This window comes from Corvus kubaryi, unplaced genomic scaffold, assembly GCF_017639235.1.
Source record: "Corvus kubaryi isolate FWS band 111438036 unplaced genomic scaffold, C.kubaryi_AGA036_p1.0 127, whole genome shotgun sequence".
Classification (NCBI taxonomy): domain Eukaryota; kingdom Metazoa; phylum Chordata; class Aves; order Passeriformes; family Corvidae; genus Corvus; species Corvus kubaryi.
The window spans coordinates 716,779-740,203 of NW_024580662.1; the positions used below are offsets into that span (position 1 = coordinate 716,779).

Below are 23,425 nucleotides of genomic sequence, written 5' to 3' on the forward strand. Positions count from 1 at the left end.
GATGGGGACAAGGATGGGGACAAGGGCCAAGATAAAGACAGGGACAGGGATCAGGATCAGGACAAAGCTCAGGATAAGGACAGGGACAGGAACCAGCGCTGGGACAGGGACAGGAATAGGGATAGGGGCAGAGTGGATGGCAATGGGAATGGGGATGGGGATGCAGACCAGGATGAAGACAGAGAGCAGGAGAGGTACAGTGACAGGGAGCAGGGACCAAGACTGAGACAGGGACAAGGACCATGACCAAGCTAGACACTGGGACAGAGCAGGGACAAAGAAGGCAATGGGGACAGGGAGAGGGACCAGGATGGGGATGGAGACCAGGAAGAGGATGGGGACCAGAAGAGGAACAGGGACAGGGAATGGGGACCAGGACTGAGATCGAGATGGGGACAAGGGCTGAGACTGGGATGGGAACCAGCACTGGGACAGGGATGGGGCAGGGACAAGGACAAGAATGAGACCAGGATGGGAACAGAAGCAGGAGGCAAGTGGAAAACAGGAACAAGGAGAGGCACTGGAAGAACAACAGAGAATGGGACCAAGATGGGGACAAAGACCAGGACCAGGACCGGGACAGGAACAGGGAGAGGCACCAGGAGGAGGACAGGGATCAGCAGAGGGGCAGGGGCAGGGACTGGGAGCAGCAGCAAGACAGGCACAGGGGCTGGGACCAGAATGGGAACCGCAGCAGCAGCAGGACAGGGACAGGGATGGACACGGGGACCAGGAAACCAACTGTCACCACGAGAGTGACAGGGACAGGAACAGGCATGGGGACACCGATATCGCGTCCACCACATCCCCATGCATGGACACAGGGACACATGTGCTCTGGGGGACATAGCCAGAGGGAACAGGGACATGGCACCCATCCATGCACCCACAGCCATGGCACGGGCAGGGACATGGGCACACATCAACACCCAAGTACCCCAAAACCCAACTGCCCCCCGCACCGGACACCCCTCAACACCCCCATCCTGGCGGGTGCCAGGCAGCCTCCAGTGCCACATCCTGACCCCCGGGTGCTACATCCTGGCCCTGCTCCGGCCACGTGTGCCCAGCACATGTGCCACCAGGGGGATTTGCCGGCTGGATTAGCCACGGCATGGGCCCAGGCTGACCTGCTTTTGGCAGGGGCCATGGTGGGGACGGAACTCGGGGCCGTGGAACCCAGTTCTCATGGCTGCAGGATGCCGTGGGACGGGTCTGGGTGTGTCCTCGTGTCCCTTGTGTCCCCATCGGTGTTGTAAGTGCGGGGGTTTAATCACAGGATGGGCACGGTGCCTCCTCCCACGGCCGCAGCCAGAGCCGGTTTAACCACACAGTGAAACATCCCGATTGCAACGGGTCTGGATGTGCCATAAACAACAGCCGGGAGCACCGCTGGCTCGGGAACCAGCCTGGAATGGCGAGCACGGATGTGGGGACTGTGAAGATTCGGGGGGGGGACACCAAAATGGAGCCTGGGGGTGGCTGCTGCCAGAGCTGCCCCACAGAGAGGGGGGAATGGCTTTGTGGAGCATCCATAAGTTCGTGGGATATGGATGCCTTCCTGGACATCTGCAGCTCCAGGGGACACTTATGGGTCCACAGAACGTGGATGGCTCCATGGGACATCTATGGGTCCCAGTTCCAAGGGACATGTATGACTCTGTGGCACATAAATGGCTCCATGGAACTGGCACAGATGGGACACAGATGGCTCTGTGGGACATCCACAGCCCCAGGGGACACGTATGGTTCCATAGCACATGCAGAGCTCTCTGGGACAACCATGTGTCCATGGGGGACACGGGGCTCTGTGGGACATCCATGGCTGCATGGGACACACACAGCCCCATGGGCATCGGGCTCCTGATCCCCATCTTCCAATCACTGCACCTGAGCCCTCAGTCTGTACCCTGGCCCCATCTCCCATCCCTGTCCCTTCTACCTGGCACCCTGCCCCCTCCACTCTCACCCTGTCCCTGCCCCACTTTCCATCCCTGTTCCCACCTCTGTCCCCACCTCCCATCCCTGTTGCTGTCCCCATCACTGTCCCCATCCCCTCTCCCTGACACCTGCCCCACATCTCCCTCCATACCCCAATGTCCTCCCACACCCCCCCTACCCCACTGTGTCCCCCAAACTCTCATAGGGCCCCCCCACCCCCCTGTACCCTCCATAACCCCCAGAGCCCCCTACACTCATCTCCCCCTTGCCCCCCAAATCCCTATGTTCCCAAGCCCCCCAAGGCCCCCTGTGCCCCCATATTCCCCATGCACCCATACCCCACATGTTCCCTACAGCCCCCAGAGCCCACAGGTGCCCCTTGCCCCTATATCCCCCACACCCCCTATAGCCCCTATACCCCCCAAGTCCCTCATAACCCCAAGGTCCTCTAAGCCCCCACACCTCCAGTAGCCCCCACACTCCCCATACCCCCATATCCCCTATAGATCCCATACCCTCCCAAGTCCCCCATAACCCCTATATCACTTATAACCCCTATACCCCCCATACTCCCCTATAGTCCCCAAGCCTCCCTGTGCCTTCCCATGCCCTCATATCCCCTATAGCCCCCATACCCCTATAGCCCTCCATTTCCCATGCTCCCCATGCCCCCATAACCCTCCATGCCCCCCACATCCCCCATGTCTCCATGTGCCCCCAAAACCTCCACAGCTCCCATAACCCCCCAAGTCTCCCATACCCCCATACTCCCCTATAGTCCCCAAGCCCCTCTGTGCCCCCATATCCCCTAAGCCCCCATCACCCCCCGCATCCCTGATCCCGGGGAGGCGGCGGGCGCTGACCGGCCGGGCAGGGTCCAAGGCCACGGGGGTGGGTGGGGGGCCGGGCCGGGCCGGGCCGGGCGGGGCGGGGGGCGGTCCCGGGGAGGTGCTCGGAGCCTTCACGGCCGCCGGAGCTGGGCAGAGCCGCCCGCAGCGCACCATGAGCGGCCGCGTCGGGGACCTGAGCCCGCGGCAGGCGGAGGTGCTGGCCCAGGTGAGCTGGGACGGGGGGACCAGGGCCAGGGCCGGGCTGTGCCACCCCGATGCGCGCCCGCATCCGCCGAGGGACCGGCATCACCACCACCCCGCACCCCAAACCCACGGGCGGCACTTCTGCTTCCGGCCCCGGGGGGCTCCACACCCCTCCGCCGCACCCCAAACCACCGGCATCACCCCCGCGCCCGGCCGGCTCCTACCGCCTCCTCCAGCCCCCCCCATCCCGGACTCCAAACCCACCGGCATCACTCCCGCTCCGGGCTCCGGAGGGCTCCGCACCCCAAACCTACCCGCTTCACCCCGATTCCTGGCCTCGGGGAGGTCCCATCGCCTTCAGCCCCCACCCCGCCCCCAAAATCCGGCCCCGGGAGGCTCCCGCTGGCTCCACCCCTCATCCCGGACCCCAAACACGCGGGTTGAGCCCCGTTGTGGCACCGCCCACCAGGGCAGGATTGTCCTGGGTGGGTCCTGGGGGTCCCGCTGGCCGGACCATCCCGCTGATGGGTCCCCATCCCTCTCCCATCCTTCCCCGGGACTGGGGACCCTCCTGCCTCACTGCAGGCCCTTGGGACGGGAGTCTTCTGCCACCTCCATCCCACCCTGGACCCCGAGCCCACGGGCTGAGCCCCCCGTGGTGCTGCCCACCAGGGAAGGACCATCCCGGGTGTCCCGCCAGACTGGGCACCGCCGAGCCCCACAGCCCTCTCCCATCCTTCCCATGGGACCGGAAAACTTCCTCCCCCGACCGCGGGGATTGCGGGCCCGGGGACACCCAGAACCGATGGCTGTCACCCACCACGGCCACCTCTGCCAGCCCCTCGTGTTTGGGTGCCAGCCGTTATCGGGGTTCAGCGCACCCCTACCACGAGGGCACCCCCGCGCCTTTATCTTATCGCTGCCTTTCGGACCCAGCCACATTCCACGGGCGGGCGATGACCCCGCCGGGTGCCAGCACGGGGGGCAGGGGCAGGCGTGGGGCACGGAGCCCAAACCGTGCCCCGTGCCAGCCGTGTCCCAGGCGGGTGAGGGAGGCGAGCGGCCGAACCCGTTCGTCCACCACCGGCTTTGTCCCAGGGTGAAGGAGCTAATCCCGGGTTTAATTACCCCTAAATGCAGCGGGAGATAAGCTAATCAGGCTCATTAAGGGGAGGGCCTCGGCTGGTACGGAGATTTGGGCCATAGCCTGGTTGTGGTGAGTGGGGCCATGTGGAGAGGGGACCCTGGATCCCCCAAACCTCCCAGTCCTGCACCCCAACACCTTTGTGCCTGTGCCATGGGGCTGTGACCCACTGGGGGGTCACTGAAACAGGGGGACATGTGGTGATCTACTGGTGACTGCCTTCATCCCAAGGATGCGATTGGGGGTGACCCGTCTGCCTGGTCCCTGCAGGACCCCCTCCAAGGACACCCCAACTTCCACAAACCCCGACCTGTGCCCCGACACCCTCCTGCCTGTGCCAGGGGGGCTGTGGCCCACTGGGGTGTCACTGGAGCAGGGGCACACGCAGTGACTGCCTCCATCCATCCCAAAGGACACCGCTGGAGGGGACTGGTTCACCCAGTCCCTGTGGGACCCCCCGGAGCAGCGGGGTGTTGACAGCCCACACTCACACCTTACGCAAGGGCTGGGGGACACCCAGAGCATGGCAGCCAGCCTGGGGACGGTCCCCTGCCAGGTGACCGCTGATCCCGGCTGCATATGGGGCAGGGACAGGGCACAGGGTGACCCTTCACCCGGTCAGTCCTGGTTGGCGTGTTTTGTGGGGACAAGGAAGGGACAAACCTCCAGCCCTGGGGTTTTTGGGGAGGATCAGGGATCCCTTCACCAACCGTCCCTCTTGTCCCCGCAGTTCCGGGAGAAGCTGCAGGACGTGCTGCCCTCCCTGCCCTCCCAGGACGACTATTTCCTCCTGAAATGGCTCCGAGGTAACCCCGAAGTGGGGACAGCCCTGGTGGGGTGGGAGCCCCCCGGGGGGCTGGCGGGGGGCTGAGCTCTCTGCTGTCTTTCAGCGCGCAGCTTCGACCTGCCCAAGGCGGAGGCGATGCTCCGCAAGGTGAGAGGGGCACCCTGCTTTTGTGGGGACCCCGCTGTGCTGGGACATACCTGGCGTGGGACCCTGTGCCCTGGGCCACCAGCCCCAGCAAGGCTGACCTGCCCATGGGGTTCACCTGGTCCCAAATCTCACCCTGGCCCGCTCTGCCCCCCCTGCAGCACATCGAGGTCCGCAAGTACATGGATGCCGACAACATCATCGCCTGGGAGCCACCTGAGGTGATTGTCCCTGGCCTCCCGGGGGTGGCCCTGGAGGGGATCGTCCCCCTGAGTCCCCCAGGGTGTGTGTGAGGTGCCCTGAGCCCCCCGTGCTCCTGCAGGTGATCCGGAAGTACATGTCCGGCGGGATGTGCGGCTACGACCGGGAGGGCAGCCCGGTGTGGTACGAGATCGTCGGGCCGCTGGACGCCAAGGGGCTGCTGTTCTCCGCCTCCAAGCAGGACCTGCTCAAGAACAAGTTCCGGGATTGTGAAGTACTCCGGCATGAGTGTGACCAGCAGAGTAAAAAGGTGCGAACCTGCCCACACCCCGCTGGCCCCAACAGACCTGTGGGACCATGTTCCTGCCAGCTCCGTGTGTCCACATCTGGTCTGCCCCTACCAGTCATCATCTTCCCCAGCCCTATAGATCCCTGCCAGCCCCGTAAGTCCATGTCCATTCCCACAACTCAGTGTCCTCCCCAGCCCCATACGTCCATCTCTGGTCCATCCCTACCAGACAATGTCCTTGACAGCCCTATATATCCCATAGGTCCGTGTCCTGTCCCTCCCTCTCGGCCTGTGTCCCTGCCAGCCCATGTCCTGCCCAGCCCCATATGTCCATCTCCGGTTCATCTCTCCCAGCCAATGTCCTCACTCGCCAGCCCTACAGGTCCATGTCCAGTCCCTCTCCCTCAGCCCCACAAGTCCATGTCCTGTCCACCCCACCACAGACCATGTCCCTGCCAACCCCATATGTCCATCTCTGGTTCATCCTCCCACCCCGCAAGTCTGCATCCTGTCCATCCCCACCAGTCCATGTCCCCACTGTCCCTCAGCCCGTGTCCCTGTCCTAGCTCCCACGACGCCCCTTCTCCCCACGCCACTGCCTGGGAGGAGGCTGTGGCTGGGGTGACCAGCCTGTTGGGGACCACCCCATCCCTGGACCTCCCCGTGGGTCCTGCCTGATCCCCCCATCCTCCTGTCCCAGCTGGGCAAGAAGATTGAGATGGTGATGATGGTGTATGACTGTGAAGGCCTGGGCCTGAAGCACCTGTGGAAGCCAGCTGTGGACACGTATGGGGAGGTGAGGGTTCCTGCCCACCCCCTTCCTGCTGGACCACAGGGATCTGGGCTGATCCCTGGGATGATGCAGGAGCAGGTCCCTGCAGTGCCCTGCACCCCGCAGTGTTCTGGGGTGGGGTCCTGGTGGGTGCCTGGGATGGGTGACCTGAGCTCCCCCATCCTGCAGATCCTGTCCATGTTTGAGGAGAATTACCCTGAGTCGCTCAAGCGCCTCTTTATTGTGAAGGGTGAGTTCGGCCCTGGGGTCCTGCTCCCCTTATCTGGGTGCTGACACCCCCTAATGCCTCCCACTACCCCCAGCCCCTAAGCTCTTCCCCGTGGCCTACAACCTGGTCAAGCACTTCCTGAGCGAGGACACGCGCAAGAAGGTCGTGGTGCTGGGATGTGAGTCCTGACCCTCCCCAGAGCATCCCAAATTGGGGTGACACATCCCCCCTCTGCTGTCACCCCACCCAGGGGGGATACCCCAACTCACAGCCCCCCCCAAACTCACTGTCCTCCCCCCAGCCAACTGGAAGGAGGTCCTGCAGAAGTACATCGACCCCGCGCAGATCCCGGTGGAGTACGGGGGGACGCTGGTGGACCCTGATGGGGACCCCAAGTGCTCCAGCAAGGTAGGAAGAGCCCCCGCTGGGTTCTTTAGGGGATCTGGGCAGTTCCCCCACCCCCACATCCTCCATCCCTTACAGATCAACTACGGCGGGGACGTGCCCCAGCATTACTACGTGCGGGACCAGCTGGCGCAGAAGTACGAACATTCGGTCGTGGTCAACCGGGGCTCGTCCCACCAGGTCGAGTACGAGATCCTCTTCCCCGGCTGCGTGCTCAGGTGAGCGGCGGCTCCGCGCCGCGGGGAGCGGGTGCCTCCCGCAGTGTCCCCGCCCCGCCGCAGCAGCTCCCCTGTGCCCTGCAGGTGGCAGTTCCGCTCCGAGGGCGCTGACATCGGCTTCGGGGTGTACCTGAAGACCAAAGTCGGGGAGCGGCAGCGGGCGGGCGACATGACCGAGGTGCTCCCCAACCAGCGCTACAACGCACACATGGTGCCCGAGGACGGCTCCCTCACCTGCTCCACGCCCGGCATCTGTGAGTGCCGAGCCCTCCCCGGGGCGCTGGGGGGACCCCCGGGCCGTTCCCCCTGCCCCTGGCCCCGCCGTGTCCCTGACACCCCTGTCCCCCCGCAGACGTCCTGCGCTTCGACAACACCTACAGCTTCCTCCACTCCAAGAAGGTGAGCTACAGCGTGGAGGTGCTGCTGCCCGACACCGCCTCCGCCCAGCAGATCCAGGAGGAGTCCCCCAACCAGAGCCCCTGAGCCCCCCGGGCTGCACCGCGCCCCCAGGATGGCCCCGCAGGAGGATGGAGCTGCCGGACTGAGGCGGGGGCCGAGCGGGGCCGGACGGGGCCGAGCGCCCACAGCCCCCCCCAAACTCTGTGCCTTATGTGGGTCCTGTGCCCACCGCTGCTGCTGCCTGGGGTGGCGAGTAAAGGGATGGACTGAGCGGGGTCTGGTCCGGTTTGTGGCTCCCCAGAGCCAGAATTGCCCCTGCTGTCCCCTCAGCCCCATAACCGCCCCCTATTTCCATGACCGCCCCAGCTGCTCCCAGGCACATCACTGCCCCCTCAGCCCCACAATTGTCCCCTCAGCCTGCTAACTGTCCCTCAGACCCGTAACTACCCCTCAGCCCCACAATTGTCCCCTCAGCCTGCTAACTGTCCCTCAGACCCGTAACTGCCCCCCCCGCCCCACAACCGCCCCCGTCGCCCCGGTGACCGGAGGCCGCGGGGTCACGTGCCCGGCCAGGTCCCGCCCCCGCCGCCATCCCGCGGCGCGGAGGGGCGGGGTGAGTGACGTGTGTTGAGTGTGGTTATGCAAATCAGCTTGTGGGCGTGGTTTGATGACGTAGGGAGGTGGGCGGGGCATGCTGCGGGAGCGGTGGCGCGCGCCATGGGGCAGGAGGAGCCCGACCTTTACCGGGACACGTGGGTCCGATACCTGGGTGAGCACCGGGAACCGGCACCGGGAACCGACATTGCGCGCTGACCCCGAGAACCGGGCGCTGGCATTGAGCACTGACACCGAGAAGCGGGCACTGACACCGGAAACCGGGTAACCGGCACCGGGCACTGACACTGAGTACAGAGCACTGACGCCGGGAACCGGGCACTGACACCGGGAACCGGGTACCAGCACCGGGCGTTGACACTGGGTACAGGCACGGGGACCTGGGCATTGACATTGGGCGCTAAAATCAAATACCGGCACCGGGATCTGGGCACGGACATCGGGTACCGGCAGCACAAACAGGGGGTGCTGACGCTGGGTATGGGGCACTGACATCGGGTACCGGCTGCGCAAACGGGGCCGTGATACCGGACACCGGCCCCTGTCACAAGGTGCTGGCACCAAGAACCGGGCAGTGACAGTGGGTACTGACACCAGGAACTGGGCAGCAGTGCTGAGCACTGGGCACGCCACTGGTACCGGGTACCGACGTCAGGCACCACACCGGGAACCAGGCACTGACACCCAGCACTGTTTTAGGAACTTGACACCAGACACTGCGGTGGGTACCGGGCACCAACACCACACACCGCACTGCCCTGGGCACCGGGCACTGACACCCAGCGCTGGTACCGTGAGTGCACTAGGTCCGTGATACCGGGCACGGGGCACCGGCACCCAGCACCGAGTACTGGGCACTGATAAAGAGTTCTAGTACTGGTTATCAGCACCACACAGCGGGCCCTGGCTCTGGGCACTGCACACCAGCACCATGCACAGACCCTGGGTAGCAGGACCAGTTATGGGCACTGGGCAGAGACACAGATACCAGAACCGGGCGCCGTCACTAGCACTGGGCACCCGTCACAGACACCAGCACTGGCAGCAGTCACCCCCAGCCCAGCTGTCCTGGTGGCAGTGGGCTCCAAGGAGACCCAGGCACTCCAAACACCCCCTTGTGCAGTATCCATCCAGTGACATTGGGAGACTCTGAGAGTGACATGGGGACACAGTCCCTGACCCTACCATCCCCTCAGGTTATGCCAACGAGGTGGGCGAGTCCTTCCGCCCACTGGTGCCAGTGCCGGTGGTGTGGGCCAGCTACGGTGTGGCCACCGCCTACGTGACCGCCGACGCCATTGACAAGGGTCGGAAAGCCGCTGCTGTGAGTGCCACCCCTCCTCATCCCCCCAGCCACTCCCTCCTCACCCTTCCACTGACCCCTGTGTCCCCCCAGGCCCACGCACAGGACCCTACACGGGTGGGGGTGGCCGTGGTGGACACCTTCGTGTGGCAGAGCCTGGCCTCGGTGGCCATCCCTGGCTTCACCATCAACCGGCTCTGTGCCGCCTCGCTGGCCCTGCTGGGGTCCCTCACCCGCTGGCCCCTGCCGGTGCGCCGCTGGACCACCACTGCCCTGGGGCTGGCTGCCATCCCCCTCATCATCACCCCCATCGACAGGTAACGGGGACACCCCTGGGGCGGGGGGACAGGTGGGTGCCACCACCCCATCCCCACATCCCAGAGGGATGGAGCGCATTTGTCTTCCTTGGGGAGCTGGTCCCAGTACGGGCTTGGGGCTGGGAGCAGAGGGTGGTGATGGGCTGTCTCCGCTCCAGAGGGACTTTGCTGGGGTCCAGCCAGGACATGTCCCTGCCAGGATGGGGATTATCTGGAGCTGAGCTGGGATTAGCACAGTGAGGCTGTGCTAAACCTGGTTTTGGTGGCGCTGCTGTCTCAGGGATATTAAGGACAGCCCCACCCATCCCACATCACATCCACTGCCCCAGAGACCCCCCCCGGGACTCCACTGATGCCCTCTCCTGCTGCAGGACTGTGGATTTCCTGATGGATTCCAGCCTCCGCAAGCTTTATGGGACACCAGGAGAGCCCCCAACGTCCCACTGAGCACCTGGCACGCTCTGGGGAAACTGAAGCATGCTGCTGTGACCCACCTACTGTGACCCCTCACTCTGGTGACCCCCAGAGTGGCCACCCTGCCCCACACTGGTCCTAATAAACCATTTCAAACATGAGCCCTGATGGGTGATGTTGAGGTGTCACCACAGCCAGGCCATGTCCTGTCCTGGGGGACACATGGGTCTGGGTGGGTCCTAACCCCTTGGGGGTCTCCACCATGGGATAAGAGGTCTCTACCCGCTCAGAGCAGCCCTGCTGGTCCCACCCTGGAACCTCTCCATCTCCACAGCCTCATGGGACATCCAAGGAGCTGCCACCATGTCCATGGTCTCCAAGGACACGAAATCCACCCAGCCAGGAGCCACCAGCTCCAGCACCACAGGCTGGGACAGTGCCACAACACCTGGAAGCCACATCTCCAGGTACCTGGAAGAACCTGGAGATGTGGCTCGCCACTGTAGTAGCACGTCCCCATCCCTTGGTGGCATCCACATGCTACCACCAGGAGAAGCTTTAGAGAAAACAAAACCACATTTATTGAGGAGAAAGGGGCTCTGGTCCCACCTCGCCCTGTTTCTCAGTCTCCCTGAGGACCAGGGCTCCCACCACGCTCTGCAGCTCAACCTGGAAGGGACACCTCTGCCTTGGTGGCCTCTGTCCCCGCCGGGGTCTGCCCAGGCGCCAGGTGGTCAGGGCCAGCCCCAGCAGCCCCCCCAGCACAGCGACCACCAGCATGGCACTGCCCACCAGGGCCAGCCCGGCCAGCAGGAGCCTCTTCACCGTCCGGCATGGCGCTGGGGATGGCAAAGAACACACCTGGGAGTCAGAGGGGGGTTCAGCACAAGAGGTGGGGGTTTTGGGGAGATGGCAGAGGGTTGGGGTGTCCCTCACCTTTGTACCATGGCACCTTTTCCTGTACCAGCACTGGTCCAACTGTCTCCCAGTGGAGTGCCCCTTCTCCTGGGAATGCTGTGGGAGGATATCTCCAATGCAGTCCATCCCAGGTCCAGGAGCCCTCCCAAGACCCCAAAACAATGTGGGGCCAACCCTGTCCCACCCCCAGTACCTGGCGTGTCTCCACGGAGGGTGTCAGCAGGGGGACAGCCGGTGTCACAGCAGTGGCACGCAGCACTCCGGGCAGGGTCCTCCACGTTGTGCCAGCTGGGAGAGGAGAGAAGGGGGGGGGGGGGGGGGCGGCTCTAGGGGTCCCCAGACTCCACCACAAGTCCCACGTGGTGCCACCCAGAGATGTCCCCCAGGAAGGACCTTCCCAACACATCTGCAGCATGAGGGAGCTGAGACCAGCGATGCCACCAGCTGCCATCGAATAAGAGGTGGCATTTAAACCGCAGTGGGTTGACTCGGTCCTCCCAGGTGGGTCCCCGCCCCAGAAGTGGGTTCTGCCCCCATCACACTCATGGGGTGCTTGTGCCCCAGGGCACCCAGCGTACCTGGCTGTGGCGTGGCTGTAGAAGCAGGACCTGGTGGCCAGTCCTTGTCCCCATGCCATCAGCAGGCAGTGCACGTAGACCTGCTGAGACACCACATCCTTCCTCAGGGACCCTGCTCTCCTTCCACACAACCTCGTGGGGCTGAGGCCACCCCAGCCAGAGCAGAATATCCCAGAAGGGACGCTTTGGGATGCCCAGGTCATCCTCCTCCCTAGGACCTCCATCCCACCATCAAGGGCATCATCCTGACCTCACCTGCTCTTCCTCGGGCTCGCCCTCCAGCGTGGGGGCTGGGATGGAGAGCTGGAGGACAGACCCCCCTCTCTGGTGCTGGACAGACACATTCCCCAGCTTCTCCCCGTGCAGGCATCTGTGGCAGGAGAGCGACACAGGGACATTCTGGGGCTGTCTCCAGGCTCTGGACGTCCCTCTCCATCAGGACATCCTGCAGGACCCCAGGGTACCTGGTGAAGGAGCCCCTACTTCCCGCCCCACCAGCACTGACCCACGGCTGTTCACCACCATGAAGACCCTCCTGGAGTGTCCTGGCTGCTCCGTGGTGGTCCCGTAGCACTGATCCACGTGGATCTTCATGGAGATGCTGGGACTGAAGTGGACACTGGCTTCCAAGTGGATCATAGAGCCGGGGCTGAGCACTGGCAGCTTCTCGGTGGCACTGGAATCCTCTGAGGAGATGCGTGGGTTCAGTGGGACACCCCTAAGGCTGTCCCATCAGGGACAGGGACACCAGACATATCCCAGACCACCACTCACCAGTGTCTTAGCCCCCATCCCTACAGCTTCCCCCTTTCAGAGCCCACCCTCTGTCCTGGTTCTGCCCCCCAGGCCTGGCTTCCCTGCTCTCCAGAGCTACAGCACCTTCCTGGACCCCTCCATGGAGCTGAGAGGGACCATGTCACCCATCAGGGGCAGAGCTGACCCCCAAACCCCATTGTGGTATCAGGCACAGGATTGGGAACATTTCAAAGCACCACCATCCAAAGCCCTACACCCTCCACAAGGACAGGGGGGAGTTCCTGCAGGGACAGCCATCTTTCCTGGTGGTCCTAGCACTGGGGCGAGCCAGGAGAAGGCACTGACTGCTGCTGGTTGAGCCCAAGGATCTTGGCTGGACCCATCTCATGGTCTCACCCCCAGAGCACTCACCATCCAGGAGCCTCAAGGCAAAGTTCACGATGGGCTCCTCAGAGTGGGGGTGAGCAGGAACCCTCCCTGTCCCCATGCCTGAGAACATCACTGGAGCTGTCATCGTGCGACCAGGGGGCTCTAAGGCAGCTGGAGCCATGGTGGTCCCTGCAAGGGGAGGGCTGAGCCAGCAGTAGCATGTCCCAGACACAGCAGGGACATCTAGGTCCTCAGGTATCCCCAGGACTTGTTGGGGACAGGTGGCAGCAGCACAAAGGCAGGCAGAGCACCCAGGAGCACATCAAGGGCTCCTCTGTCCCCAGCCCCACCCCAGCAGGAATTCACCAGGAGTGTTCCCAGCACCATGACCCTGACCAGGGCTGGGGACAGACCAGGAGCTGCCCATGGAGTGGGACACCACTGCCACCAGCCACAGACTCCACCAGTGCCTCTCATCCCCCCACCAGCCCAATCAGGTCTCACCAGCCCTGCTAGGACCTGGGGGAGCTCCTGGCAGCCCCTTGCCCCAACCCTCAGAGCTTGGGATCATTTTAGGAAGGCTCCTCTCCATCAGGACAGCCCCCAGGTTGTCTCCATCAGGAACCAGCACTGGGCAAAACAAGGGGCACCCACCACCCACCTCCTCCAGTACAACCAGTGGGGGAACTGAAGGAGGGTCCCAGCCCCACTCACCTGCCACCCCCAGCACAGCCCCACACACCAGCACCAACCAGCACAGCTCCATCCCCAGTAAGCAGTATCCCCACCCCACCAGCTGGGGGTCTTTAAGGACTTGGGGCTGGGTGTCAATGGGCCCCAGCTGGCACTGATGGGGTTGGGGGGGGGGCTTTGCTTGGTCTCTGCAGCCACCGGCAGCCCTACACCTGGGGCTGGTCCCACCCCCCACACCTTCCCAGTCCCACCACAAGAGTCTGTGCCCATCTTCCAGTCCCCATTCTGTCCCACAGTCCCAGTGCCACCATTCAGACTGGTCCTGCAGGTGGTCCTGAGCATGATCCCATACCCACCAGTTATTCCTGGTCCCATACTCACCAATCAGTCCTGTTCCCAGCTGTGGTGCTGGTCACCCATGTAGCTGTTGTGGTCCTGGTCTTCACCAAGATCCTACCACAAGGTCCCATCTCCACCAGTTAGTCCTGGCCCTGTGCGTGGTGCTGGTCCCACTATGTTCTTTTATTCCTGCACATGGTCCTGGTCCAACCAGTTTGCCCTGGTCCCAGTTCACCACATGGTCTGGTCCCATCACTCAGCCTTGGTCCCTTGGATGTCCCTGGTCCCAACTCGTGAGACACATGGTCCTAGGCCCACCACAGTTTTGACCCCACCATGGTCATGATCCCATGGATGATCCCGGTCCCACCATCGAGCCCCAGGCCCCAGTACCCCTCCTTGTCCCATCATAGTCCTGCTTCTCCAGGACAGGATGTCCCACCTGGGAGCAGCAGTTTGGTCACAGCCAGGACAGAGACCTGGTAAAGTGCCTGTGTCCCTGGGTCTTGCCTGTCTCAGGTGTCCCCACCACAGCCCCAACGCCCCACCACAGGCCTCCTCTGAGTGGGCTGACCTGGTGGCCTGGGTGCAGAGGGAGGGTGGAGAAGTCCCAGTGCAAGTCCCATGGCCACTCCTGAAATGGGGTGCCCGCCACTGACAGTGGAGCTGGGACGTGGTGACGCGAGTGGCTTTTGTCACCACTGATGGCTGTCCCATGGCTCTGGTGTCCCTGGGAAGCCAGCAGATCTTCCTGGGGGCATCTGCACACCATGGGGATGTCCCCCAGCACCCAAAAGGGACACTGGGGACAGACCCAGGCACCCCACTCGCACTGGGGTCTCATTCCTCGGCACTGCCTGGGGGACACGGGACCCCCCACCCCCAGTGGTGATGGGGACAGTGGTGCCAGGGCCCTGGGGAGCTCCCAGAAGGAGCAAGGACTGGCTGAGCATCCTGCTGGGGCTGTAAGGACATCCTCACCCCATCCATCCCATCCTGGAGAAGAAGGAGACGACTGGAGACCAGCTGGACCATCCTTATGTTAAAAACTGCCAAATATACAACTATATTACAAAAGTAAATTGTTTTTTTATTTCAGGTCTTTACAGAAGGAGCCAAACACAGGTGGGGGGACAAGGAGGTCCTTGTGCTGGGGGGGAGGCTCAGCCACAGGTGCCACCTCTGTGCCCAGCCAGGGCCACTCTCAGCAGGACGCGGTGTCACCAGTGTCATCCAGCCCAGCTGGGACGCACAAGGTTTGTCCCCAAGGCACGGTGGGGACTGGGGGGGCCATCCCCCTGCCCTCAGGATCCCCACTGTGCCCAGGATGGCATCACGGGGACAGTCCCACTGCACCCACTCCCATCTCCTCCCCACGCCAGTTGTCACCAGACCATGTTGGCCTTTTGGGATGTCCCCTGTGGGCCATGGGGCCCTCTAACCAGGATGATGGGGGGCGGGGAGGGGGTGCCCTTTGCCATGGGAACTTGTTGATAAAGGCTGGGGTTTTTGGGGTGGGTTTCCCAATCTCCAAATGGCTCCGGGTGGCCCTGGGTCACAGCCTGCCATGGAGTGATGGCTGTGGGTGGGCTGAGAAGGTGCTGCACTCATCACACCCATGGGCTGGAGCAGTGCAGCAGGTTCTGACACTCTCACAACCCCAAAACCAGCAGGGTGATTTGAGGAGCCCCTGGAGGGTCGAGTTCCCTGTGGGCATCTCTGCCCACCCCGGGCAAGGGGACCGTCTGCCACTGCTATCCCAGCACATCCCTGCCTGCACCCAGCAACCTGGTGATAGATGTCCTGCTCCCGCTGTGACGAGGCCACATCCTTCACAAATCCCTCCTCCAGCCTTTCCGTGGGGAAGGAAGAAGTGGATCCTGCAGGAAAACACCACCCCTGAGGCCCCAGTCCTTGACCCCGCTGTCGGAGGCAGTCTCCGCTCTCCTGCCCAAGCTGGGGCTCTGCAGGAAGGTGATGGAGGATCCCCCCAAAAGTTCCCAGGCTCCAGAGCCTCCAGCCAGTTCCAAACCAAGAGAACCATGAGTAAGAAAAATGAAAGCACCTGGTTCTTCCCCAGGGGAGCGGGGCACCTGCCAGCCCCTACCATTTGAGGAAGTCCCGCACGTAGCTCCACAGCTTGGTGATCCAGAGGTTGGCCCCCAGGTCAGTCAGGTACTGGATTTCGGGCGTCAGCATCTTGCGGCACAGCTTCTGGTGCTTCTTGCTGATCTTCTTCTTCAAGTTGTACCCCAGGATGGTCTTCTCCCCCAGGGGCTGCCAGGGCTGCATGGAGGACTCCTGGATGGCACTGGCGTCCACGGCATGGCCCCCATCAATGCAGATGCTGGTCATCTTCTCATTCTCTCGCTGCAGCTCAGCCACATCCCTGGCCATCCTCTCCCTCCCATAGGCCTCCACCTTGCGCCAGAAGGTGGCATTGAAGTAGCGGTAGAGCTTGGCGTCGATGAGGTTCCAGGCGGTTGCCTGCTCGTACAGCTCAGGGGTCAACCGGGACACAGTGGAGCCTTTGCGGGCGTTGAGCTTGAAGTAGAGGACGTCCTCCAGCTGCCAGCACAGCAGGTCCTTGAGCAGCACCAGCGACTCGTCGAAGTACTCGAGCAACATGACGAGGTGGAAGCGGCGGTCGATCTCCTGGATGTGCTCCTCCACCAGCGGGCTGTTGGCGTCCATGCTGCTGTCGTAGCCGAAGTCAAAGAACAGGAGGTTTTGGAGGTAGTGAGCATTGAACCCATTGGGGTCATAGTAGTGCTGGGGGTCCCGGAGGAACTCGTCCAGCTTATCCTCTCCCGAGATCTTCCAGGTGAGGGGGATGACGGGCCCAAAGTAGTGGAAGGAGGACTCGAAGAGGTACGCGGGGTCCCGCAGCACCGTCACAAAGGTGGCATCGGGCGGCAGGAGCTTGCGCACCTCCTCGTAGTGGAAGCGCATGTGGTTGCAGATGATGTTGAAGCACACCCCGGGCCGGTAGTGCTGCACCTGGCTGCGCTCGAAGAAGGACGGGTAGTAGAAGTCGTTGCGGCCGTTGGGGAAGGCGAATTTCAGGCGGTGCTTCTCCCCGAAGCGGAAGAGGATGTTGAGGATGGTGCTGCTGGCGGTCTTGTGGGTCTTCATGAACATGACGTTGAGCTTGGGCCGGCAGCTCCACCCTGAGGTGCTGCCCGTGCTGTTGGACGGGGATGGAGCCTGGACGGGGGACAGGTGGGAGGAGCAGGAGAAGGGGATGGGGATCCTGGGTGGGAGAAGAGGCGGAACACCACAGTGAGAGTGGCCCTGGCACTTTGAAGGCTTTGGGATATTCTGTGGTGGAAGAGCTGGATCTAGGGATGGGTGCTGGACCTGGGAATGGGTGTTGGACCTGGGGACAGCTGCTGGACCTGGGAATGGGTGCTGGAAATGGGAACAGGTGTGGGAAATGGAAATAGAGCAGGGGGTCTCCATGGGCATGGCCACGGTGATCCTGGTGAAGGAGATGCCAAAAAGTGCATTAAGGGGAGCTCTCCATGGCCACAACTCCATGGAGAGGAGCTGATAACATTTTTATGGGGTCTGAGAGCTCTCAACCCTTTGTAGGACCCATGGAGGAGGCCTGGGAGCTCTCAACTCCTTATAGGATTCATGGTGGGGGCCAGGGAGCTCTCAACCCCTTATAGGAGTCACAAACCCCTCATGGGATCTGTGGTCTGGGACCTCTCAACACCTTGAAGGATCCAGCCCTCAGCAGAGGGAGAAATAATCCCAGAGCCTGGCCTCACAGATGAGTTCACGGGCCGTGCACATGAGCCCTGCACATGAGCACATGAGGACACAATGTGTGTTATCTGAGCTGCCTGGGGCAGTGAGCAGAGCCCACAGATTTCGGTGACTTTGGACACCCGTAACAAACTCGCCAAACTGATCTTTGATAAGGATCCTATCCAACGGCACAGGTCAGCACCAGGTTTATGAGGCACCTGCACATGGACCTTGTTTACAAGGCATGGCTGGGAGCTGAGCTATGCAGAGCTCCAGCAGTGAAAGAACCTGAGACTCGAGTCCTCTCCTCTTCTTTCCTCTCTGCCCATTCCTCTCCCCTCATCCCTTCTCTTCTCCCTTCCCTCTTCCCTCCTCTTTCCACCCAGGAGCAGTGAGTGCCCCAGGGTGTGTCCCCAGCCCCCCGGTGAGTTGGGGGCCACTTCTCCCCTAGCAAGAAGGGGACATCCTGGTGTGAAGCCACCAGGGCCTGGAAAGCCCCAGGGCCTTCTCCATGTCCCCCACGTCCAGTTGGGGGTTCCTGGTGTGGAACAGGGAGGCTGAGCTGCAGGGGGGACACGCAGGGACCCCAGACTCACTCAGTGACGCTGACTTGCAGCGGGGGGACGGCGTAGGAGTAGAGCAGCAACATGAAACTGGTCAGGAGGGTCCCCAGGACCAGCCCCTTGCACATGGACCTCCAGGGCTTCCCATGCCACAGCATCCTGGTCACCTGCAGCCAGAGAGGAGAGACATTGGGGCCGGGGACACGGGCACGTGTGGTGTGTGGCTCGAATGAAGCACGTGGCATGGCAATCTCGAATGAGCTCGAATCTCACGGGCATGGCAATTCCCGGGAAAGCACCTCACTGGCGCCTGGCATGTCCCAGCCATGGGCACAGCATATCTATGGCCCAGGCCCAGCGGCTCTGCCCGCCCAGCCAACCTTTGCCTGCTCTAGGAAAACTCCCAGGGTGACTCCCAAGCTCGGCGGGAGACGCTGCAGGGCTGGGACTGGGGGAAGGGGGAGCTGGGCCATGGACAGCCCAGGGGCACAGTGGGCATCCTCCACTGGGACACCACCAGCACTGGAGGGAGCTCCCTGAGGGCGCTGGGATGCATTTTCCCAGGAAAATCTGCAGGCTGGAGCAGGAGCTGCAGCCGCTCGGGATGGTTTGGGTGCTGCAATACCCACCCAGTGCGGCCTCTGCGGCCCTGCCTGCAGCAATGGGGGCTCGGGGGGCCCCTCCGGCTGTGGCAGCTCGGGCTGGCCCAGGGTGGGGGCTGGGGACACGGAGCTGGGGACAAAGGGGTGCGGGGCAGGATGGCACCCCCAAACACAACACGCACACACACTGGGGGCACACAGAGGGGCACACACAGACACCCCCGTCCCCACGCGTGCTCGTGTGTGCACAGGGACACATACATCGATGCACGTTCACTCACACACACAAAATGTGCGCACACACCTCAGCCGTGCTCATACACACACACACGTGTGCACACGGACAGACACACAGACGCACACACAGAGCCCCTGTGCCCGCTGCCCCCTCCCCAGCGCTCCCCTCGTGCCCCCCATCCCTGTCCCCTCCCTTCTCCCGGGACAAGGGGGTCACCCTCACTGTGACACCGCATTGCAGCAGGGCCGTCCCCTGCGGCAGGACACGGGACACGGGGACACGGGGACACGGGGACACGGGGACACGGGGACACAGGGACACGGCACCCGTGACCGCAGGCCCCCACAGCAGAGCCCCGCGCCCGGGAGCTCCCCCGAGCTGAGGGCTGAGCCCCACCGGCTCTGCACCCCCATTTAGCGGCGGCAGCAGCATCCCCTGCCCGAGCTCCCGCTGCTCCACATCCTCCGGAATCCTTTAGCCAAGGCTGGCTGCGCTCCCACTGAGAAACACCCCCAAAAATAACCCCCCTGGGGCCCCCCCCCCGGCCCCCCACCGCCCCCCCAGCGCTTCGGCCCTCCCGCGGATATGCCGGCGGGATAAAATCCCGCTGGGATGAGCCGTGGATCACAGCCCGACAGATTCCAACCCCCCGAGCCCCCGAGGCAAAGCCCCCCCGGTTCCCGGCTCACCCCCAGCCCCGCGGTTACCGGCGCCCGGCGATCCCGGGGTGCCGCCGCTGCCGCCGCTCCCCCGCTCCGGCCCCCCCCGGGTCGGATCGCCTCGTGCTGCCGAGATTTCCAGCTCGATGAATAATGAATGGAAAATGCAACCGGAGCCCCGGGCTGCGGCCGGGTGCTGGGCACAGCGCCGCGGACGGGGGGAGAGCTGCGAGAGGGGCACCTGGGGCACCCGTAAAGCTCATCCAAGCGGGCCCCTCTCCCCGCCGCCACTTCCCCTGGAGCCGGGACCACTGGATCAGGCAGGGCTGGTGCATCCAGCCTCTTCTCGAGTGGTTTTCATGTGGATGTGGGGGTGCACGGTGTCAGCACGGGGGGAGAAGGTGGCTCTGACTGTATCCCAAAACCGCCGTGTGGGTGTGAATGCGAGAGAGCTCCATGTGCCCAGGAGCAGGTGGAGTTTGCTTTTACTCTGTGGCTGTGGTTCCATCACTGGCACCACCTGGCACCACCTGGAAAAGCCACTGGAGAGGGCCAGGGAGACACCCACTTTTGTGGGTGCTGCCAGGTGGGAGCAGAGCTGGCACCAACCCCATAGGAGTGAGCGAAATGGCACCGTGAACCCCCCTGATGAGTCCAAATGGATCCAAATGAGTCCAGATGGCTCCAAACGGATCTTGATAGACCCCTACAGGACCCCACCAGGCCCCCAGGACCACACAGCACCCCATTCCAGAGCTCTGGAATGCCAAGGGGATGCCTCACTCTACCCTGCCTGGCTCCCTGGGGTGGTTCTGGCAAACACTTCCCAGCCAAATACTCTATTGACATTGCCTTCAGTGAGCAGCTTAATTATTAATAGCTCGTGATGAGAAATGTGGTGCGCCAGGTGCTCTCCTGAGGCTCCCACAGGTGGGGGTGGCTGCGGCGCCAGCCGGCTGAGATTCCCAGCCGGAGAACACGGCTGCACCCACCATTTCCTCAAGAGTTACCCCCTGGACAGGCCAGGCCACGCAGCTCTGCAGCCCCATCTCTGTGTCCCAGCAGCTCCCCATCTCCCTGGGGGCATCCCAGAGTCTGCTTTTGGGTTTTCCCTATAGGATCCATTTTTTTTTAGGGCCAAACCCCTGCCATACACGAGGTGCATCCACCTGCTTGCTCCTGATCCCACAAGTCCCTGGACACACAGTTTTCCACAGGCCTCATCCCACACAGGCATGGTGCTTCCTACCCTCCTGTCCCCTCTGTGCCCCACGGGTACACAATTTCCTCCAGCATCCTGCCCCATAGAGCTGCTTCCTGAGCATCCTGCTGTCCCCCCCAGCATCCCAACATCCTCCAGGCATCCCCTCAAGAATCCCACTGCCTCCTTATCATCCTGCTGCCCCCCTAGCATCCCACTGCCCCCCAAGCAAGCCAACAAGCATCCTGCTGCCCCCTTACCATCCTGCCACCCTCCAAGCACCCCACCACCCCCCAAGCATCCCGACCCCCCCAGTATCCATCACCTTTTCCTCTGCCTGCGCCGCTGGCGCTGGGCCGTGCCTCTGCTCTCCTGCGCTGGCCGGGGTGCCGGGGGAGCGGGCGGCACGGGGCGGGGGTGCCGATGCTGCTCCGACATGGAATAAGCTCTTCCCGGGCAACTCCCCGCAAATGCCGGCTTTTCCAAAGCCTCCCCACTGCACCGCGGTGTTTATGGCATCACCGGGATAGCAAGCCTGGGTCGCCGGCCTGGGAAGGGGGAACGGGACAGGAGTGGGAGCGGCTGGCGGGGGGACGCAGGGCTGCGGCCGGGCACTGCCCGGCTCCCCGGGGCCGGCCCTGGGTGCCTGCGGCCACCGCGAGCCACCGGGCTCCCCACCTACTGCCGGGGCACAGAGGAGCCATTCAGCCCGCGCCGGGAACAACGGGGACATTTGTCTCCATCTGTGACCGCGGCCTGAACGGGGACATTGTCCCTGCGGGGCCCACTGCCGGCCCCTCGGCTCCCTGCCACCAGCCTGGCTTGGCCCCACGGCCCTGGGTGACGACGGCCAGCCCTGGGCGGTGGCACCCACCTCTCGCCAGCCTCCGTCCTCCTCCTTGGACAGCTCAAGGCCTGGCCGTCACCTCCCGCAGCCGGAGCTTACCTGGGCTTGGGGAGCTCGCTCCCGCACCCCGTCCCTGTGACCTGATCGCTGGGGCACTCTGGCCACGCACCATCGGCTCCACTTCATCGTCCCTCAGCTTCCCCGCCCTCCTCCCTCCCTCCCACTGTGTTTCCATGGATTTATGGCCTTAACGACAGCAATATTCTGGCATCTCCAACTTTGGTGTGACACACTTTCCACTCTCCTCTAGTCGTGCCAGCTGACTGGGTGCCCAGAGGGTGCCCTGGCCACGCCAGGAGGGCTCACCCCTGCTGCTGGTCCATCACCCTACACATGGCAGGGTGAAAAAGGGGCTCTTGTGCTCCTGCTGCCCTCAGATCCAAGTCTCTGTCACTAGAGCGGGTGGTGGTGGCCTTGGGTCCCCAAGCAAGGGGTGACCACCTCGGTCGTGCCCAGGACTCGCCATCCCCGTCAGAGATGTTTGGGGTTCACAGCTTGTTCCTACGGCGTTTGGGGGCATCACCCTGCAGTGAGCTGGCAGCTTGCCTCATCCCTGGCAGCTGCCCCATCCTGCCCGACCTCAGCGGGACCAGTTCCCAGGTGAGGGTAACCTGTACAACCCTCTGGGATCAGAAAAAGCCAGAATAGCTCTGTTTTCATCATCATCATCATCACAGAAGGAGGGTGAAGACAAGTGGGCACAGTCACAGGCTTTGCTGTGGTATCGTTGGCATGGGAGCAAGGAGCTGTCCCACCCCTTCTCTGCAGGGCAGCTCTCCTAATTCCAGGTTTCTCCCTCTTTTTTGGGATGGGTCACAAAAGGAGTCCAGCTTTCTCCCTTTTTGGGAGTGGGTTATGAAGGGATTCCAGGTTTCCTCCCTCGGGTTTTTTAGGGGATGGATTGTGAAGGTTTTCCAGGTTTTCCCTTTTTTTTTTTTTTGAATGGGTCACAAAGGATTTCCAGGTTTCCCTTTTTTTGGGGAATGGGTGGTAAAGGGTTTCCAGCCAGAAGAGAGCCGCAGCGGCTGGGATGTGGCAGCTCAGCCATGGAATGCTGACAGTCGAGGGACAGATGTGACCGAGCTGGGAAGCCCCAACACCCCATTTCCCACATCTACCCTATCCCACATCCCACGGGGTGCGACCACGAGGGCTCCACCACCTCATCCCCACCCCTGTCCCCCTGCCTGGGGGCAGAGCGACCCCAACCCCAATTTGGGGGTACAAAGCAGCACTCACTGAAAGCTGTGACAGCCAGAACCACAGATCCCGAGGGAGCTGTGGATCCCGAGGGACTGGGTGAGGAGGCCGAGGAGTGGATGACAGCACCGAGGGGTCACACCCAGCTGGACACATGCCTTTATCGGCCGGAGAGGCCCTGGGCCACTGGACCACTCAGTGGCCACCAGCAGCGGCCCTGCCCGGCAGGCCGAGGCCCTCAGCCCGGCCGTGGGAGTGAGGCCTGGAGCCGGGGTTTGTTTAGAACCGGGGTTTTCTTGGTTGGAGCCGGGGTTTTTGGGAGCTGGGGTTTGTTTGGAGCCAGGGTTGGTTTGTTTGGAGCTCCCAGGGGTTGAGGCCCTGTTTGGGGTCTCCTGCTCTGAGGGGGAACCCTGGCCCTGAGGGTGCCCGGGGGG

General features: G+C 63.1%; 5 protein-coding genes across 10 annotated transcripts in view; 2 read left to right on the forward strand and 3 right to left on the reverse strand.

Moving 5' to 3' along the window:
- Window positions 1–2,945, reverse strand: part of RNF215 (ring finger protein 215) — a 7,262-nt gene extending 4,317 nt beyond the window's left edge. The window contains exon 1 of the mRNA XM_042022860.1: window positions 2,710–2,945. Coding sequence (XP_041878794.1) covers window positions 2,710–2,945 — 236 coding nt within the window. The remainder of the gene's footprint in view (window positions 1–2,709) is intronic.
- SEC14L2 (SEC14 like lipid binding 2) lies at window positions 2,888–7,834 on the forward strand. The gene is made up of 12 exons (XM_042023683.1): window positions 2,888–2,997; window positions 4,850–4,925; window positions 5,010–5,053; window positions 5,212–5,271; window positions 5,373–5,561; window positions 6,241–6,336; window positions 6,502–6,562; window positions 6,636–6,719; window positions 6,843–6,949; window positions 7,025–7,164; window positions 7,249–7,418; window positions 7,517–7,834. Exons 1-12 carry the CDS (start codon window positions 2,944–2,946, stop codon window positions 7,645–7,647), a joined length of 1,212 nt encoding a protein of 403 aa, XP_041879617.1. The 5' UTR covers window positions 2,888–2,943; the 3' UTR covers window positions 7,648–7,834.
- A 101-nt stretch (window positions 7,835–7,935) lies between these two features.
- MTFP1 (mitochondrial fission process 1) lies at window positions 7,936–10,373 on the forward strand. Of its 2 annotated transcripts, XM_042023717.1 has the most exons (4): window positions 7,936–8,332; window positions 9,375–9,502; window positions 9,575–9,798; window positions 10,170–10,373. In XM_042023717.1, exons 1-4 carry the CDS (start codon window positions 8,203–8,205, stop codon window positions 10,243–10,245), a joined length of 558 nt encoding a protein of 185 aa, XP_041879651.1. In that variant the 5' UTR covers window positions 7,936–8,202; the 3' UTR covers window positions 10,246–10,373. The 2 variants fall into 2 exon arrangements, with proteins under 2 accessions (XP_041879651.1, XP_041879645.1); XM_042023711.1 differs by having other exon boundaries at window positions 9,375–9,798.
- Window positions 10,374–10,775: 402 nt separating this feature from the next.
- Window positions 10,776–13,528, reverse strand: LOC121662067 (zona pellucida sperm-binding protein 3-like). The gene is made up of 7 exons (XM_042022872.1): window positions 12,876–13,528; window positions 12,214–12,394; window positions 11,964–12,078; window positions 11,709–11,788; window positions 11,324–11,418; window positions 11,149–11,226; window positions 10,776–11,051 (listed from the first exon to the last, which is right to left on the reverse strand). The coding sequence occupies exons 1-7, from the start codon at window positions 13,012–13,014 to the stop codon at window positions 10,792–10,794; spliced, it is 948 nt and encodes a 315-aa protein (XP_041878806.1). The 5' UTR covers window positions 13,015–13,528; the 3' UTR covers window positions 10,776–10,791.
- Window positions 13,529–14,934: 1,406 nt separating this feature from the next.
- GAL3ST1 (galactose-3-O-sulfotransferase 1) lies at window positions 14,935–21,933 on the reverse strand. Of its 5 annotated transcripts, XM_042023628.1 has the most exons (4): window positions 21,831–21,912; window positions 21,210–21,432; window positions 18,218–18,351; window positions 14,935–17,118 (listed from the first exon to the last, which is right to left on the reverse strand). In XM_042023628.1, exons 3-4 carry the CDS (start codon window positions 18,340–18,342, stop codon window positions 15,969–15,971), a joined length of 1,275 nt encoding a protein of 424 aa, XP_041879562.1. In that variant the 5' UTR covers window positions 18,343–18,351; window positions 21,210–21,432; window positions 21,831–21,912; the 3' UTR covers window positions 14,935–15,968. The 5 variants fall into 5 exon arrangements, with proteins under 5 accessions (XP_041879562.1, XP_041879540.1, XP_041879531.1 ...); XM_042023606.1 differs by lacking the exon at window positions 21,210–21,432 and having other exon boundaries at window positions 21,831–21,933; XM_042023597.1 differs by lacking the exon at window positions 21,831–21,912 and having other exon boundaries at window positions 21,210–21,632.
- Between the last annotated feature and the right edge of the window lie 1,492 nt (window positions 21,934–23,425).

What these genes read in the sequence shown, in the direction of transcription:
- LOC121662067 (XM_042022872.1), bottom strand. Translation starts at nt 13,014, where the DNA reads ATGGCTCCAGCTGCCTTAGAGCCCCCTGGTCGCACGATGACAGCTCCA. An exon ending in TGCCTTGAGGCTCCTGGATG is followed by an intron (nt 12,395 to 12,875) that starts GTGAGTGCTCTG and finishes GCATCTCCTCAG; the next exon opens with AGGATTCCAGTGCCACCGAG. An exon ending in GCGAGCCCGAGGAAGAGCAG is followed by an intron (nt 11,789 to 11,963) that starts GTGAGGTCAGGA and finishes GTGTCTCAGCAG; the next exon opens with GTCTACGTGCACTGCCTGCT.
- GAL3ST1 (XM_042023597.1), bottom strand. Translation starts at nt 21,617, where the DNA reads ATGTCCCCGTTGTTCCCGGCGCGGGCTGAATGGCTCCTCTGTGCCCCG. An exon ending in CGGCGCAGGCAGAGGAAAAG is followed by an intron (nt 18,352 to 21,209) that starts GTGATGGATACT and finishes CTCTGGCTGCAG; the next exon opens with GTGACCAGGATGCTGTGGCA. An exon ending in CTGCAAGTCAGCGTCACTGA is followed by an intron (nt 17,119 to 18,217) that starts GTGAGTCTGGGG and finishes TCTCCCACCCAG; the next exon opens with GATCCCCATCCCCTTCTCCT.
- SEC14L2 (XM_042023683.1), top strand. Translation starts at nt 2,944, where the DNA reads ATGAGCGGCCGCGTCGGGGACCTGAGCCCGCGGCAGGCGGAGGTGCTG. An exon ending in AGGCGGAGGTGCTGGCCCAG is followed by an intron (nt 2,998 to 4,849) that starts GTGAGCTGGGAC and finishes TTGTCCCCGCAG; the next exon opens with TTCCGGGAGAAGCTGCAGGA. An exon ending in ACCCCAAGTGCTCCAGCAAG is followed by an intron (nt 6,950 to 7,024) that starts GTAGGAAGAGCC and finishes CATCCCTTACAG; the next exon opens with ATCAACTACGGCGGGGACGT.
- MTFP1 (XM_042023711.1), top strand. Translation starts at nt 8,203, where the DNA reads ATGCAAATCAGCTTGTGGGCGTGGTTTGATGACGTAGGGAGGTGGGCG. An exon ending in CACGTGGGTCCGATACCTGG is followed by an intron (nt 8,333 to 9,374) that starts GTGAGCACCGGG and finishes CCATCCCCTCAG; the next exon opens with GTTATGCCAACGAGGTGGGC. An exon ending in ATCATCACCCCCATCGACAG is followed by an intron (nt 9,799 to 10,169) that starts GTAACGGGGACA and finishes CTCCTGCTGCAG; the next exon opens with GACTGTGGATTTCCTGATGG.